The 16,391-nt window shown below is 41.7% G+C and overlaps 1 protein-coding gene across 1 annotated transcript in view; it reads right to left on the reverse strand.

Moving 5' to 3' along the window:
• Positions 1-16,391, reverse strand: part of SLC2A12 (solute carrier family 2 member 12) — a 65,739-nt gene that overhangs the window by 33,243 nt on the left and 16,105 nt on the right. Inside the window, exon 2 of the mRNA XM_008006976.3 lies at positions 7,899-9,239. Within this exon, the coding sequence (XP_008005167.2) occupies positions 7,899-9,239 (1,341 nt within the window). The remainder of the gene's footprint in view (positions 1-7,898; positions 9,240-16,391) is intronic.

Consider the following 16,391-nt stretch of genomic DNA (forward strand, 5'->3'; position numbering starts at 1 on the left):
AACCTTGAGATTCTCCATCTTGCTGGCATTGCTTTTGGTCTAAGTAGTTCTCTGAAGCTCCTCTTCTCCATGTTGTAGCAAAAAGCAGAGGATCCAAAAAGCATCCACAACAACTGTTAGATATTGTGTCCAAAATTCTCGAATAACTATTTATGCCTTAACAAAGAAATGCCTAAATATATCCCACCAATTGTTTCTTAATACTACTAAATCTCCTGCATCTTTTCTTACAGCCAAAATCAGAAAGAGATTTTTTTTTAATCATGTCCAAATGATGGATTGTTCTGCAATAAGCCTCGTGATGGTATCTGGCAGGAACAGAAGTTTTTTTGGCATCCTAGTATTTCTAGCTTACTTAGTTCCTAGCCTGCCCACTAGCCAGATCTTTACACAAGTAAAGAAGCCCAGTTTGAGATCTTTCCTATGTCTGCATCGTATTTTTAGGTCCTTTTCCTCATTCGCACTTAAAAACACAAAGGTAAATAAACCAGCATGATTTTTAAACAGACTCATGCAGTGCTCACTTACAGGGACAGAAAGAAAATATGTGAGATGTTTCTTCCTTCAAAATGCTTACAGTCTGTAACTACATTCTGGTTAATAAACCAAAATAAACATACAGAAGTAATACACTATTGCTAAGAACTAAGATGTGTTCTCATGTTGTAATTTACATTATATCATACTCTTATACTTTATAGCATCTAAAGCACTCTCATATACATTAGATCATCTGATGTGCACCTGTACTCTAGGAGATAGGACAGATATTACTATGCCCATTTCGTAAATTAGAAATAGCTTAGAGAAGAAAAATCACATAAAGGTCCCACCACCCGTAAGTAGAAGAGCTGGGATTAGAACAGAGGTTTTCTGATTTTAAATTTACACTGTTTGTAGCCCAGAACCGAATTACTCTAGAAACACACTAGTAGTAGTTCATATAAATAAAGACCTCTAAAAAATGGAGTGGATTCAAAGAGGAGATAAAGCTTCCATTAAACTTCAAAAAGAGGAAGGATCTGGATAGAGGACAGGGGGAAGGAAGAGACCGCAAGTGCTTTGTGTGTATTGACTTGGGTGTGGAGCAGTGGGGAATAAACCCACACTGATAAAGCATTGCCTCATTGCACAATCCCAGGAGGCGTCATTCACTTTTCTGTTATGTGGAGTCTCTGGTGACCCTGGAGCGCAAGACTTAGACTACAAGTAAATCGTGGCCCTATGGTAGTGCAGACGCCCTAATAGAGCTGGGTGAGATAATGGAGGGTCTTGAAAAACCAGAGGTTTTGCCTCGAACATAGGTGATATAGAAGCAGAAAGAACATGGATTAGCTTTCCGGTACCTAAGGTTCTAGTCCCAAATCTGTGTGTCCTCAATCTCCCAGACTTTCTTTTATTTATTTTCTATCAAATGGCTCATGCCTGTAATCCTAGCACTTTGGGAGGCCGAGGTGGATAGATCACTTGAGGTCAGGAGTTCGAGATCAGCCTGGCCAACACCGTGAAACCCTGACTCTACTAAAAATACAAAAATTAGCCAGGCATGGTGGAGGGTACCTGTAATTCCAGCTACTTGGGAGGCTGAGGCAGGAGAATCTCTTGAACCCGGGAGGCAGAGGTTACAGTGAGCCGAGATCACACTATTGCACTCCAGCCTAGGCGACAAGAGCAAAACTCCATCTCCAAAAAAAGAAAAGAAAAGAAAAATGTTGCGCCAGATCATTTCTAATCTCCTTTTCATCTTGAAAGGCATTTGACCTGTATGTCATGGAAGAAAGGAGGAAATCTTTGAAGATTTGTAAACATTGATGACATGAGGAAAATAACATTTAAGGAATACTGATGTGAAAGTTGCCAGTACCAAAATGGAGTCACTTATGTCAAAACACAAACAAAATGGAGTCAGGAGGGCAAGAAAGAAGGAGCTCTTATCATTAGAGATTTCTGCACGTACTACATGGTTTTCCTGTAACAGGACTTATTGCAAGGAAATCCCTCAAGACTGCAGTATTCCAAATAATCTGTTTTCACAAAGACACTTGCCTAGCAAGTCTGTCTCAACCAACCAATAAGTTGGCTAATGCCAACTCCTGTAACAAACCCCTGTTACCTTTGGCCTTTGTAACCTTTGGTTACAGTCTATGTGGAATTCTTTTTGTCTTTAAAAGCTCCTCCTTTGCCCTAACCCCCAGATATGTCTATGAACCATCACAGCATGCATATCACAGGTTTGCAACACCCCTGCTACTCCCTATTAAACTCTTTGCTTTGGAGAGTTGGTCACTCATTTCAGATTGACAGTGGTCTGGAGGATGGATGGGTGTGAGAAGGGCCTGGAATAGACAAAGACTTCTGGAAGGGTATCCCAGTAATCTGACAATGAGTTGATAAGAGGTAGCATAGGATGGCAGAAATAGGAAGGAAACCATAAAAGCAAGAGCCATTGTGATGATTGACCGAACTGAGGAAAAGCCCCAGAGCATCACTCCGAGTGGCAGGAAGAGTGACTGCCCTCTGGAAAGGGAATGGAAGTGGTAAAGAATCCTGGTATAAAAGGAAAAGGAATTCAGCTTTGGGGGTGTTGTGTTTGGCTGACAGTGAAGCATCCAGGGGGAAAAGTTTAGTACTCCTTGGGAAAAAAGGAACCAGAAGTCATGTGAGACGATGGAACCGGAGATAAGCGAGAGTCATCAGCTCAAGGGAGATCATTAACGTTCCTGAGAAAACAAGCATGAAAGCCTTTACAATGCATTAGCAAATGTGTTTTTCAGTTTTATAGCTAAAGAAACAGAAGGCCAGGAGACCTTAATGAAATGACTTCACCTCTTGTTTTAGATGGAATGGAAGCTAGTCATATATTTGAATAACTAACATTTTGATTTTTAAAGTCTATCACAGCAATGGACTGAATTTAGGGCCCTTGACTTTTTGAAATTTTTTTCCCCCGTAGTCACATGTATTCTCTCTTAGGCCAGAGTCTGTTACTGTGGTGATTTTGTGCTGTGTTGCTTAGCTAAGCTAGAAGGACATTTCCCAGAATTCTCTTCCCTGGGTAGCTCTGGACGAGGGTTGGAAAGAAGAGAAATTTGCATGATTTGGAAGGCCAAAGTGACCCCACAGTGCTGTGCTGGAGGCATTGGTGCCGGGCCCTAGCCACCACCGCAGCTCATACACCCTGCTGCCGATCACTGGTTCCCCTGGGTGGAGTGCGGGCCCTGCGAGTTTGGCCAGATCTCCTCCTACAACTTCTCCAAGCACTAGACCGGGCTCTGGGAGAAGGCAGCAGTTTTTCTGCAGGTCGCCGGCCTCACTGGAGTGATGTGGCGAAAGATGCGCATGCTGCAGTTTCCTCGCATGGATTCCAGTTTGTCTACCGGATTCAGTGAGTCGTCTCTGCTTCTCTCTACTTTGAGTCCAGCTTTTCCTCCCGCCTGCCCTGCTGTCAAGCAGAAGCTTCAGAAGGCCACCACCAGATGCCAAGACCGCAGCCTTCCACATGCTTCTTCACCAGCTTCCCTCTGTGCCTTGATTAATAAATTTTTCCCTCTTACCCAATTGTCCCCTTCTAGACCTTTTTGTTCTCAGCTTCTCCTACAATTGTGTGATGCCGAATCCCTATAGGAAATTTCTTATCGTTATCACTCGCAGTGGTTCTAATTCCCTGCTGCAGTTGCTCAGGCTGTCTACAGATTACCCAGGCCCTACTATACCCCATCTCTCTTTAGTTGACTGCACTTGTGCATTTTCACTTATTCCCAAGGGACCATTAGCTCTTAGTAAATGATGATGAGATTTTTAAATGCATCTTAATATGCATGAGATTTTTAAATGCATCTTATATAAATGGCCATCATGACAGACTAGAAACCAGGATTAAATAATGTACAGAAAAACTATAGACTTCAGGTGTCTGAGCTTGGGCACCTCCACAACCCCCAGAACTACCCAACTCCAGCTATTAAGTAAGAGAGAAAGAAACTTCTAACTTGTTTAAGCCATTGTTATTTTGGTCCTTGTTACATCTGCTGAGCTTGAATTCTACATTCAACATTTTCTTTTTTTATTTTATTTTATTTTATCATTATTATTATTATTATTATTTTGAGACAAGAGTCTCGCTCTGTCGCCCAGGCCAGAGTGCAGTGGCGTGATCTCCGCTCACTGCAGGCTCTGCCTCCTGGGTTCATGCCATTCTCCTGCCTCAGCCCCCCGAGTAGCTGGGACTACAGGCGCCCGCCACCACGCCCGGCTAATTTTTTGTATTTTTAGTAGAGATGGGGTTTCATCGTGTTAGCCAGGATGGTCTCGATCTTCTGACCTCGTGATCTGCCGGCCTCAGCCTCCCAAAGTGCTGGGATTACAGGTGTGAGCCACTGTGCCTGGCCAACATTTTCTTAATACACTCAGTTATGCAAGTAAATGCACAGCAAAAACGCTCTTCTTGTTATTACCCTTCTTCTCTTTCATCCTATAACTCAGCCTTATAAAAAGTACATGTTCACTTACTTAGCAGAGTTTCAGAAAAGGAGAGACTATTTCTTCATTTTGCAGAAATGCACAATGATCCATTAGTATCCTGATGGATGGACAATGATACACTATTTTTATTCATTCTTCCTTCTAGTGGACTTTCAAGAAGAAGACTGAACTAAAACTAACATTTACTCTTAAGACCAACACAGGACTGCCTATATCTGTCTTAGACTTCAGATTAATGTTGAATTTCAGAAGATAAAACGTATTTTCATTTATTTCAGCAAGTCACTTAATTTCTCTGAGACTCAGTATCTTCGTTTGTGAAATGCAGTGAATATCCTTTCTTCTCAGGCTTGTTTTGAAGGTAAAATGAATTACTCCAAAGTATGTAAAAACTGCCTAGCACAGTATTTGACATACTAGATGTCGATAAATATTAGTGGAATCTAAAGCTTAAACTGTATTTTAAAAGAATTAGCATAGAATGTTATTGAAAGACAAACAGTTGCCAGAATGTTTTTCTGTTTTGTTTTGTTTTCTTTTTTAGGAGACAGGGTCTCACTCTGTCACCTAGGCTGGAATGCAATGCTCACTGCAACCTCTGCCTCCCGGATTCAAGAGATTCTCCTGCCTCAGCCTCCTAGGTAGCGGGAATTACAATTGTGCGCCACAAGGCTTAGCTATTTTTTGTATTTTTAGTAGAGACGGGGTTTCACCATGTTGGCCAGGCTGGTCTTGAACTCCTGACTTCAAGTAATCCACCAGCCTCAGCCTCCCAAAGTGTTGGGATTACAGGCATGAGCCACCATGCCCTGCCTCCAGTAATTTTTTTTAAAATAAAATTTGGTTTTCTGAAAAGGAGAACTCTTGCTCTAATACAATAAGGTAGCAAATGATGTGTTAGAGACTGGAAGAGTTGCTGCATTTTTCAAAATTACCCCAAAACTAAAGAGAGATGGGCAGCATGGGATTGAAAAGACTCTAACCATGAGTAGGTTGGTTCAGGAGGCCTAAGATCAACGTCTCTCATATTATGATATGTGCCATGACATATACCCTTTCAACCCGAGAGGTTTTCTGAATTAGAAAGAAGAGGGTATCCCTTTCTTTTTCTGTGACTTTTTCTTAGACTCTTAGCTAATCTTGACATTTCAAAAAATTGGACCAAGAAAATTGATGTAAAAAGGAAATATTTTTAGTTTTATGATGAATATACAAGAAGAACAAGAGATGCTTGCAGAAGAAACCAGTGGAACAATAACTACCACTTGAAGTTTATCAAATGAGCAAAGCTTATTGTACTTGTTAACATAGAGAAGTTTCATACCCAAATCTAAGTTGCTCCCTGGTACAAGACTGCACCTATATCTTGTCCTTCTGCTTTGAAGAGTTTCTTAAAATAAAAATGTAAATAGATAAAATAAAAATGTAATAAAAATAAAATAAATAAAGTAATAAAAATGTAAATAAGATGTTAGCTCAAATTTCATTAGCTTAAAGTCTCATAGTAGCCATATAAGTATCTCATAGGTACACACTCGAGATAATTGAATCCCAAAATAATGGTAGAAATCTGTTTCCAGGAAACTGTTCATTAATGGTAATTATCATTGTTAACTTTTAAAAAGCAGATTTAAGGTTCAGGAGCAAGTCTGAGGCATCAGAGGCTGGTGGTATTGTAATGTTTGCTCTATCTGCCCAAGCAGTCTTATGGGGGAAATATGTCTACTCACAGTGCAGAGGAAGGGCCATGTCTTGGTCTTCCATGTCTTGGACCATGATCCAATCTTGCCACAGCCCTTTAGGCCTGAACTTCCATCTCTGACTTGGCACAGCAAAGAGTAGCGTCAATCAGATTTCACCCAACCCTTCTCTCTCTCTTTGGAATTTGAACAAATCAATATCTAGAAACTGAGTGCACTTAGAAGTGGGATTAGAAGCTGAAAAATGAGGAGGTAGAGTTAGAGCAGGAGAGGCCATATCAGCCATGTGCAAGTCTAGTTATTAATTGAGATTAAGCAGGCCAAACCTGCTGGTTGATGACCAGAAAGAGGCAGATACAGAGAGTATAGCTCAGTCCATTCACCTACAATCTCCCTGAAGATAGGGATAGTGTCTGTCTTGTTCGTTACCCTTTCCCCAATATTTAGCATAGTTCTTGGTTATGAAAAAAAATTTGTCACTCAGTACATATTGCTTGAATGAATAGTTAATGAGTTAGCAGTGGATGACTAGAGCAAGCCCCTTACATGGCCTTCTTTCCAGAAACCCTGTCCAGTACCTGGAACCAGAGCCCTACATCTCCCCCACGAAATTCCTTCTTCAGCACAGCCTATGTCTTCTTATTGGCCTAAGCCTCCAATGCTTCCCATTATTTGAGCCAATTTGTTTGCCTCCTTGATCCTTGTCAATAAGTTTCAAAACCAACTTTGTGATAGAGAGGGAGGGACTTAGAAAGAAAGAGAAAGGAAGGAGAGGAATAAAGAGAAAGAGAGAGAGGAATGGGGTAGGAGGTGGGGTGATAGAGGCTACCTTTAAGCTTTTAAGTCCTCCTTTTTTTTCTAGTGAGGTATACAAAAGACCCTTCACAGCCTCCCTACAGAGACATTCAGGCTTTAGATGTAAGGCTAATAGACAAGATAACTGGAACAAACAGCCTATTCTAGGAAATCCATCTGTAAAAGAGTTTGTTCAAGAGAGGTGATTATACTTTGTCATTAGAGCAGACTAGTTACATAAAATAAAACAACCTCATAGCTATGTCCTTGTAAATTGTTTGTATTATGTTGAATGATAGCAACTAGACTTTCACGCTTCTGTTTAATGGACAAGAGTAAAGTGCCACGGGAGGCTACTCTAGTGAATAAGATATACTCAAAAATAATAATAATAATAATAATAATAATAATAATAATGCATTCTCCTTCTCAACTCATAATGTCCTCCTTCTTTACTATCACTGGAATGCACCCACTATTGTGTCTTTAAGAAAATCTAAACACTTGATTTTTTTCTTCTACATAGGAAGAAACTCAGAGATGATATGGAGGAAAAAAACATTACACCATTTTATGAAAGCAAATTTTGCTTTCATAAAGCAATGTAAATCCCTTGGGCAATAAATATGTTTCCAGGTCTGGTTCATCCTCAATTAATGGGAATTAAAGTATCCTCATGTGACAGATAATGGGAAACTTATCTTTCAGTTGAATACTAGCCCTGTACTTTTCAGAAGCAGATATAAGTCAAGCACACCATCTGCATTAGAAGGAACATCAGATGACCAATGTTATCCTTGTCCTCCTTCTAGCACTTATATGCATGAGGTGCTGTAGCAGTAGGATGCTCTGACTGGTCAAAAGCAATACATTAATATTCACAGGGGGAGAGAGGGAAGGAATAAAGAATAAAGTACTTACTTGGTCCTAGACCAATTGAAAAAGCAGCAACATAAACAAGCAAGCTGGCTAAGGACAGCCATTTCAAAAAAGCTGGGACGTCCCCAGGGTCTGTGACTATCTGGTATTCAGTGTGGCTTAATACAGCATTTAGCAAGGATGCTGAGGTCGTCTCCCCTCTCTTATCCACATCATTTCTCAGGGGCATGAGTGAGCTTCTGCTATGGGAAGCAATTCCTTTAAAGTGGTCTCTGAGAGTATTGTTGCTGGCTGACAGGATTCCTGGTCCATAAATCACAGACTCATCCAAGGACTGGTTGATAGAATTGTGGCTTCTGCAGATATTGGTGAAGTTCATGTGGATGTTGAGATTTACGATGCCCATGGTCACCAACGAAGCTGCCATCACAGAGGAGCCAATGCAGAGGAATGTTTTGCTGCCGACATGGTCTACAAGAAGAGTGGCAGGGATGGTGCTAATGACTTTGACGACTCCAACCCCAGTGGAGGCGAGGCTTGCTGCCTCATTGCTTTGAAATCCAACTGACTTCAAAACAGTTGATGCATAGAACAATATGTTTGGCTGGCCAGTGATTTGTACAAAAAATACCAGTGTTAGTCCTATCATTATTCGGGTCCGCATGTTGTCTTTTGAACGAAACAGATCCCAAAAACTATACTGATATTCATCTTTCAAGGATGATTTGATCACAGTGAGTTCCTCAGTTGTATCTGAGAGTGCTCTTAACCTTCCAAGAACCTTGCTAGCAGCTCCCTCTTGTCCTTTCATCACCAGAAACCGAGGGCTTGGAGGAAGAAAATACATTGCAATTGCTTGCAAAATTCCCAAGGGAATCACAAGACCAAACATGTACTTCCAGCCATGGAAAACATTGGCAAATGCGTAATTTGAAATATAAGCAGAAAGAATGCCGATGACAATCATCAGCTCATTCAGTGACACAAGAAGGCCTCTTCTGTGTTGAGGAGCAATCTCTGCGATGTAAACACAAGTGGCAATGGAGGAGAGGGAGATGGAGACCCCTATGGCAATGCGTCCCACTATAAGAACCGTGTAGGATAAACTGAGGATCAAGACTAAGCTTCCGAGTCCAAGCAGGCAGGATGACAAGATGATTGCGGTCCTTCTTCCATACCTGTCTATCAGGACCCCTCCGGTGAGTGAGGCGAGGAGGGCTCCAATGAGGAGGGAGCTCACAACCATTTCCTGCTCATGGCAGCTCAGGGTTAATAAGGTTTTGATCTGAAGAAGAGCCCCAGAGATGATCCCAAGTTCATAACCCACCAGGAGGCCACTGACAGCGGCAGTGACAGATGACAGGAAGGTAAACATGCCACAACCTACAAGCAGAGAGAAGAGACAGGGAGGTCAGTTCTCAGTTGAGATTTTAAACATTTTGTGTTGGGGAGGAGATTTAACCTTGTAGAAGTCTTTCACAGCACTGAGTTTAAACACGCACACAATTGTGATAAAATAATACACTAGCCAAAAAATGATTTGATATAGAAGGAGAAATCATTTTTCTTTCTTTTTTGGGAGGAGAGGCATGGAGACATGTAGGAAGTCCAGTTGCCTTCTATTTATGATGTTGATGTTTTTGGTTTAGATCAGACAGCGATGTTGAGATAAGAAGTTGACACACGGTGAAGAATGAACAAACAAGAATATCATTTGGTTCATGCCTTGGCAGTGGATCAGAAATTCAAAGAGCCTGACTCTTCTGGTCCCATCCCCTTTCTATAAAGGCAAATCTTTGAGGGCAGGAGAGAGAGAATAGGAGCCTCTAAAAGTGCTACAGGCTCCCTGCTGGATAGCCTGGGTCAAAATGAAACACAGCCTCCAGGAAACTTGCCCTCTTATCTCCTGGGCCACAATCGTGCTGCAAATGGTTCTGCTGAACACATGAGGGTGTTGGGGCAGAGGGTGGAGGTGAGAGTGGGCAGTGTGTGAATGCCTTAACAAAGTCAAGGTTTTGCTAAACAGAAGGAAGGAAGAAATCTATGTAGTGTAAGGAACCAACAATATCCCTTACTCATTCTGAGTAAGGAGAAAGGGGGATGGAACACAGGCAGAACAAGGAGACTTTACCTTCATATTGTTTTTTTTTGTTAATGTTCAAATCCAAGGAAAAATGTCAAAAAGTTAGTGACTATTGATTTTTGGTGGTAGGAACAGAGATGTTTGTTATATGTTTGCAACTTGTCAAAATAGAAACAAAACAAAAAAGTAGCAGAGGGAAGAGTATTTCAGGCCCAGGAGAAAGTAATTTCCAAGGCCTTAGGACAGGAAAGTTCTCATTATGTTGTAGGAACTGTCAGATGGCCAGCATATGACATGTAGGCCACATCGCGAGCCTGGAGAGGTAGGACGGAAAGGGCTTAAAATGAATTTGGATAAGTACAGAGGCGGCACTTTAAGTAGGGCCTTGTCGGTCCCAGTGATGACTTTTCATTGTGTTTCAAGTATAATGGGGCCAACACCCATTGAGAGGTGTAGAGGGCATTGATGCTATCGGTTTCTTATTTATAAAGACCACCTTCCCTGCAATGTAGAGATTAGTTCTTCAAAAGGCAAGACTGGCAAGACTGGCAGCAGGGAGGAGTTTGTTGCCTTGGTTTGGACAAGAGATAATGGTAGCTTAGACTCGGGTGTTAAGAGTGGAACTGGAGATAAGTAGGCAGATTCCAAGACTTATTTTGGAGCTAAAAACCACTACACTTGTTCAAGGCCGGGTGTGGTGGCTCACGCCTATAATCCCAGCAATTTGGGAGGCCGAGGTGGGTGGATCACCTGAGGTCAGGTGTTCGAGACAAGACCAGCCAACACGGCAAAACCCTGTCTCTACTAAAAGTACAAAAATTAGCTGGGCATGATGGTGCATGCCTGTAGTCCCAGCTACTTGGTAGGAGAATCACTTGATCCCAGGAGGCGGAGGCTGCAGTGAGCTGAGATCGTGCCACTGCACTTCAGCCTGGGCAACAGAGCAAGACTCCATCTCACGAGAAAAACAAAAAACAAAAAAAAACCATTACACTTGTTTAAGAATTGGAGATGGAGGGTAAGAAGTGGGTCAGAACCCAGGATGGCTCTGTGGCTTGAGCAGTTGGGTGGGTGATTTACAATATTCCATATACTCAATACAGTACTATATGGGGCCAACACCCATTGAGAGATGTAGAGGGCATTGTGCTATATACTGTGTAGCGCAACGTACAGACATAGGGAAGATTAGGAATAGACCTGGTTGTGAGTGGTGATAAGAGGAGGGGCAAAAATCAAAAATTTCATTTTGGACTTAGTAAAATGGTTTGTTTATTTTACCTGTAAGACATTCAGATAAAAATGTTAAGTAGGGGATTGGGTATACAGATTTGGAGCTTAAAGATAGGTCAAGCCTGGACATATGTATTTGGAAACCAGCGGCACACATTTGGTATTTAAAGCCACAGGAATGGGTGAGATCACTTAGGAAGATAGAATAGGGGAAAAGGAGAAGCAGGATCAAGACTGGGAACTAGGCAACGCCAATATTTAGAAAAGTAGCGCCAGCAAAAGAGATGGAGAAGAATCAGAACTGAGGTGTAACTCAAATGTTAGAAATGTGCTTCAGCACACAGTTTTCATAGGCTGAGCTAAGGCTGCCTTTTTGGCGTTGGGGGAGAACAGAAAACCAAACACTGCATGTTCTCACTCATAGGTGGGAATTGAACAACGAGATCACTTGGACTCAGGAGGGGGAACATCACACACCGGGGCCTATTGTGGGGAGTGGGGAGGAGGGAGGGAGATATGCCTAATGTAGATGACAAGTTGGTGGGTGCAGCACGCCAACAGGGCACATGTGTACATATGTAACAAACGTGCACGTTGTGCACATGTACCCTAGAACTTAAAGTATAATAATAATAATAATAAAATGGTATTCAGCTCTAGTGAAATAAGCAAGTCAAATAAAGGTGAGGTGATCTAAAACTCTATCACAAATACTCAAGGTATTTTCCATCTGCAGGATCCTGGTAGGAAATGGGAATTGGCAGCCCCAAAAATAAGGGGAATAAAAGCACTGAATATTTAGATGGAGGAGCAAATAAAGGTGCGATAATCCACAAGAAATAAAGCAAATTTATGAGCATTTTGAACAAAACCTAGTAAATTGAAGTTAAATCAGCAATTTATCTAGCTAATCAGAAAACAAAATATTTGGCACCGTTACATGGCAGGCATTTACCTGGGTACAGGGAGAAATATACACACACACACACACATATATATATATACACACACATATACATATTTGGTCTGTTTCACTACTATATATATAGCATATATACCAACATGCAGTTATATGCTACAGAATTTAGCTATGGTCTCAGTTGTCTGAATTTTGATATTTTCCCTATTATATGCTTTAAGGGATACTGCCCCAAACTAGCTTTTCCACTTCCCTTACTACAATATTTAGGACTAGTGTTTGATCCTCAGCCTGCCCATTTGGGATTTTGAATTCTAATTCACCGTATAAGGCTAGTCCTTAGTGCTTCTGAGATTATGGCTCTGATACCACATTTGTTCTGTTTCACTGAGAGAGAGATATATATATAAATAAATTTTTGGTGGTAGGAACACAGATGTTTGTTATATGTTTGCAACTTGTCAAAATAGAAACAAAACAAAACAAAAAAGTAGCAGAGGGAAGAGTATTTCAGGCCCAGGAGAAAGTAATTTCCAAGGCCTTAGAACAGGAAAGTTCTCATTATGTTGTAGGAACTATCAGATGGCCAGCATATAACATGTGGGGCACATCATGAGCCTGGATAGGTAGGACCGAAAGGGCTTAAAGTGAATTTGGATAAGTACAGAGGGGGCACTTCAAGTAGGGCCTTGTCGGTCACAGTTACGACTTTTCATTGTGTTCCAAGTAAAATGGGGTCAAAAAACTTAACATTCTGGTGATACCTTTATTACCTATTATTTATTAATTGTATGTGACTTTTTTGGCATGCGAAATGATTTTAAAGTACTCTCTTATAGGTTCATTCATGTCCACGGTTTCCATATTCTTTTTCCCATGTGATCTTAAAATCCTCAACAATGAATGCCTCTACCACAAGGAGAATTAGGTCAAATCTCCACATTTGGATAAGAATATTGTATTATTCTTATCTCCACTTGTCATTGTTCATTTTATCTATGTTTGCTGTGTTGATTAGTGTGTGTGTTTTGGCAATTGATGATTGGTCTCTGACATTCTGATTGGAGAAATAAGTGAATTTGGAGAATGGACCACTTGGGAGGCCAGACTGAGTGAGGGACCTGGGAAGGGCATGTAGTGTGACAGAGGGCACCTGGGGCTGTGGCGTTAAGGACACAGGGAAATCAATGCTGTAACTGCTTTAATAGCAGAAGATTGTCCTTGCCACCCTGTACTTCTCCTTTTCCTTTCTTGTTTTCCTCTTTCATTAGATGGAAAATACTGTGTCCCTACAATGAGAAAGATGCCTTGAGATGCAAGAGTCCCTTCCTTTTGTGCTCCATTATCCTACCTTAGAGAGCCTGAAGTGGTTTGCTAAGTGCTAGCTTCTCTGTCTGGAGAAAAGAGCTCCTGACAGAAGAGGCAACCAATCCCTGCTGCTGCTTTCTGGACTTAGATCATTTGCCTGGTTTCTCGGGCCAGGACTCATAGCACACTGACAAATGGGAATATGTGCAAAGGGTCTGGAAGCCATCCCAGTTTGTCAACGTTCCCCTTGAAACCCATGGAGTATAATTCTGCAGCGACATTAAAGAATTATTTTTATATGAATCATAAAAACCTTTTTCAATTTTCTATATGATAACATATATCTGTTTCTTGCTATCCATCTTTCTATTCTACCTTTCTATCTCTGGGCAATTTGCCTTTAAGAGGTTAAAATTTTGCACAAGATCATTCTAGAACCCTAGTCCCACATGGAGGGCTTACCAACGTGGAGTTATACGCTACAGAATTTAGCTATGGTCTCAGTCGTCTGAATTTTAATATCTTCCCTATTGTATGCTTTAAGGGATACTGCCCCAAACTAGCTTTCCCCATTCCCCTCCTACTGATACGTAGGACTGCTGTTTGATCCTCAGCCTGCCCATTCGGGATTTCGAATTCTAATTCACCGTATAAGGCTAGTCCTTAGTGCTTCTGAGATTGTGGCTTTGATACCTCAAGACTTCCATCATAGGAAGTTTTCCTGGTGCTATTTACCATGGAATAACAATGAAGAGAGGCATAAGGAGTGGGTTTTTCCTGTGTGTTGATTAGCGATGACAAGAAGAACAAGATGCTATCCTATGGATGCTGGAAAGTAGAGATACCTTTTTCTAAGAAATCTGGCAGTGAACAGGAAGCAAGAGATCAGAATGTAGGTTGAAGCACTGGTAGGAAGGTGGCATTTGTGTTTGTCTGCACACAGAGGTGAGAGTTTGGGCAGCCGCATGGACTGAGAAGTTGCCAGTGCTGAAGGACAGAGGAAGATGAGGATTCATAATTAACGCTTTTCCAAAAAATACCCAGCCCTGAGGCCAGTCTGCCTTTAATAATGATGAAGTAGAGCATTCCCAGCCATTTTGCTCATGGCTTTGCTTCACAGGGGCCCTTCCTTTACATCCCAGGTCTCCCAAAGAGTGCCATAGGGAATTCTTGGCTTTTTGTGGACATCACAGAAGTGGAAACTACCTGGGGACTTGTAAGTGGTACCCACAGGTGGTTTGGTTATGCCTATCCTGTCTTCTTCCTACTGTTGGGGCTCGGAACAAGATACCCCAAAGTATGGCACATTGGTGTGCTGAGTACTTTGAACTAGACATAGGAACATAGGAAAGGCCTCTGGATGCCTGCCAAAAAAAAAATAAAATAAAATAAAACACAACCCTGTGTGTGCATGCTTTTCAGCTGGCTGTAAGATTTCAGCCAGAAACAAGGTCTTTCTGACCCTCGCCCATTTTCCCCTGAAGCAAGTCATGGAAAGCAGAATTCCTTTCCCCAAGGTGGGTCACAGAAACCAGAACCACTCTGCCCCAAAGCAAATCGTAAAACCTAGAAAGGTCACTCTCTCCCTTTTCCCTTGAAAATTTTATTTCATAGGAGTCCTGCCCTCTGCCCAGGAGGAAGAAATGCCACACAGTGAGGCCCAAAATAATTTGGACAGGCCTTGCTGGGTTTCTCTGTCAGTTTATTACTATTAACTCATATCCTTTTATTCAATCACATTTCTACACGCCCATCCTTTCTTCATCAAATTTAAGCATAAAATCAGACATTTTTCCCTGAGTCTTTAGATCTTCATTTTGAAAGCCTCCCATGTCACATCAAACTTTGATTACCTAAATTTGTTATGCTTTTCTCTTGTCACTCTGTCTGCTGTGATAGGAGTGTTAGCTGTGACCCTTGATGAACGAAGAACAGCATCACACCTTTCTGTCTCCACACTGCTTTGCTAGAAGTACAGCAGCAGCAGTAGGAGGAAGATCTCCAGTTTGCCTTTTGATGCAATGACAATTTTTTATTAAGCTGATAAAGTAAAACCATTCCTATCAAAGCTGTGATTCAATCAAGCAGCTTTATGCAAACAGGTGCTGAGACCTGCAGCGCAAGAGCACCAAGGGCGCCACGAGACTGCAGCGCCAGCCACCACCACAATAGCTGCATTGTCTGCTGGTCACAGTGAGTCAGATGAAACCACAACTGTAGCTGGCACTCAACACAAAACAATCCATTTTTCACAATATTGGAGTTTCTGCCTGCTTTCTTCTTCTCTTTCTTCCCCATATGCCTTTTTTTGCATATGGACATAATGGGCACGCAATAAACACTTGCCAGCTGACTAAATCCTACAGCCAGCTGAAAAGCATGCACACACAGGTGTTTTCTTTTTCTTTTTTTGGCAGGCAGCCAGGTAATTATGTAGCTTGACCAACTGTGAATACTTCACAAATTTAAAAGACTCCCCCACCCCCACTTCATATTTTGTTCAAGAAAAACTTGCAGTTGTCCAAAAATGGCCTTGCGTCTACGGGTTGCCCTTCCTCTGCTCTTTCTCCCTGAATGCCTTTGATCTCAACTCATCTTCCAATAGTCATCTCTACTAGCACCTCACCTCACCTCTGAAGCCCGCTCCTCAGTCCTCAGCGTTACTTTGCCCCCAGCCTGTGTGCACCCACTGTGCACAGAATGTGTGTTCAGAGTCCATCTCATTTTAAGGTACTCTTTGATTGACCTGCTTGTCTTCACTATTAGACTGGAAGTTCCTTGAAGGCAAGAACCCTGCCTTGCTGAGACCTGTCCTTTCACCCCTAGCCTTCTGGCACAAAGTAAACACTCAATGTTTGCCGAGTGAATGAATGAATGAAAACAACACTCTAGAATACTGATCCTTACACCTCTACTCCCCACAGTTGTATCAACAGACTGTGGTTAATCTGTAGTGTTATATAATGGTTAGCATCTAGAACTTTTTCTTCAC

This window comes from Chlorocebus sabaeus, chromosome 13 (genome assembly GCF_047675955.1).
Source record: "Chlorocebus sabaeus isolate Y175 chromosome 13, mChlSab1.0.hap1, whole genome shotgun sequence".
NCBI lineage: Eukaryota > Metazoa > Chordata > Mammalia > Primates > Cercopithecidae > Chlorocebus > Chlorocebus sabaeus.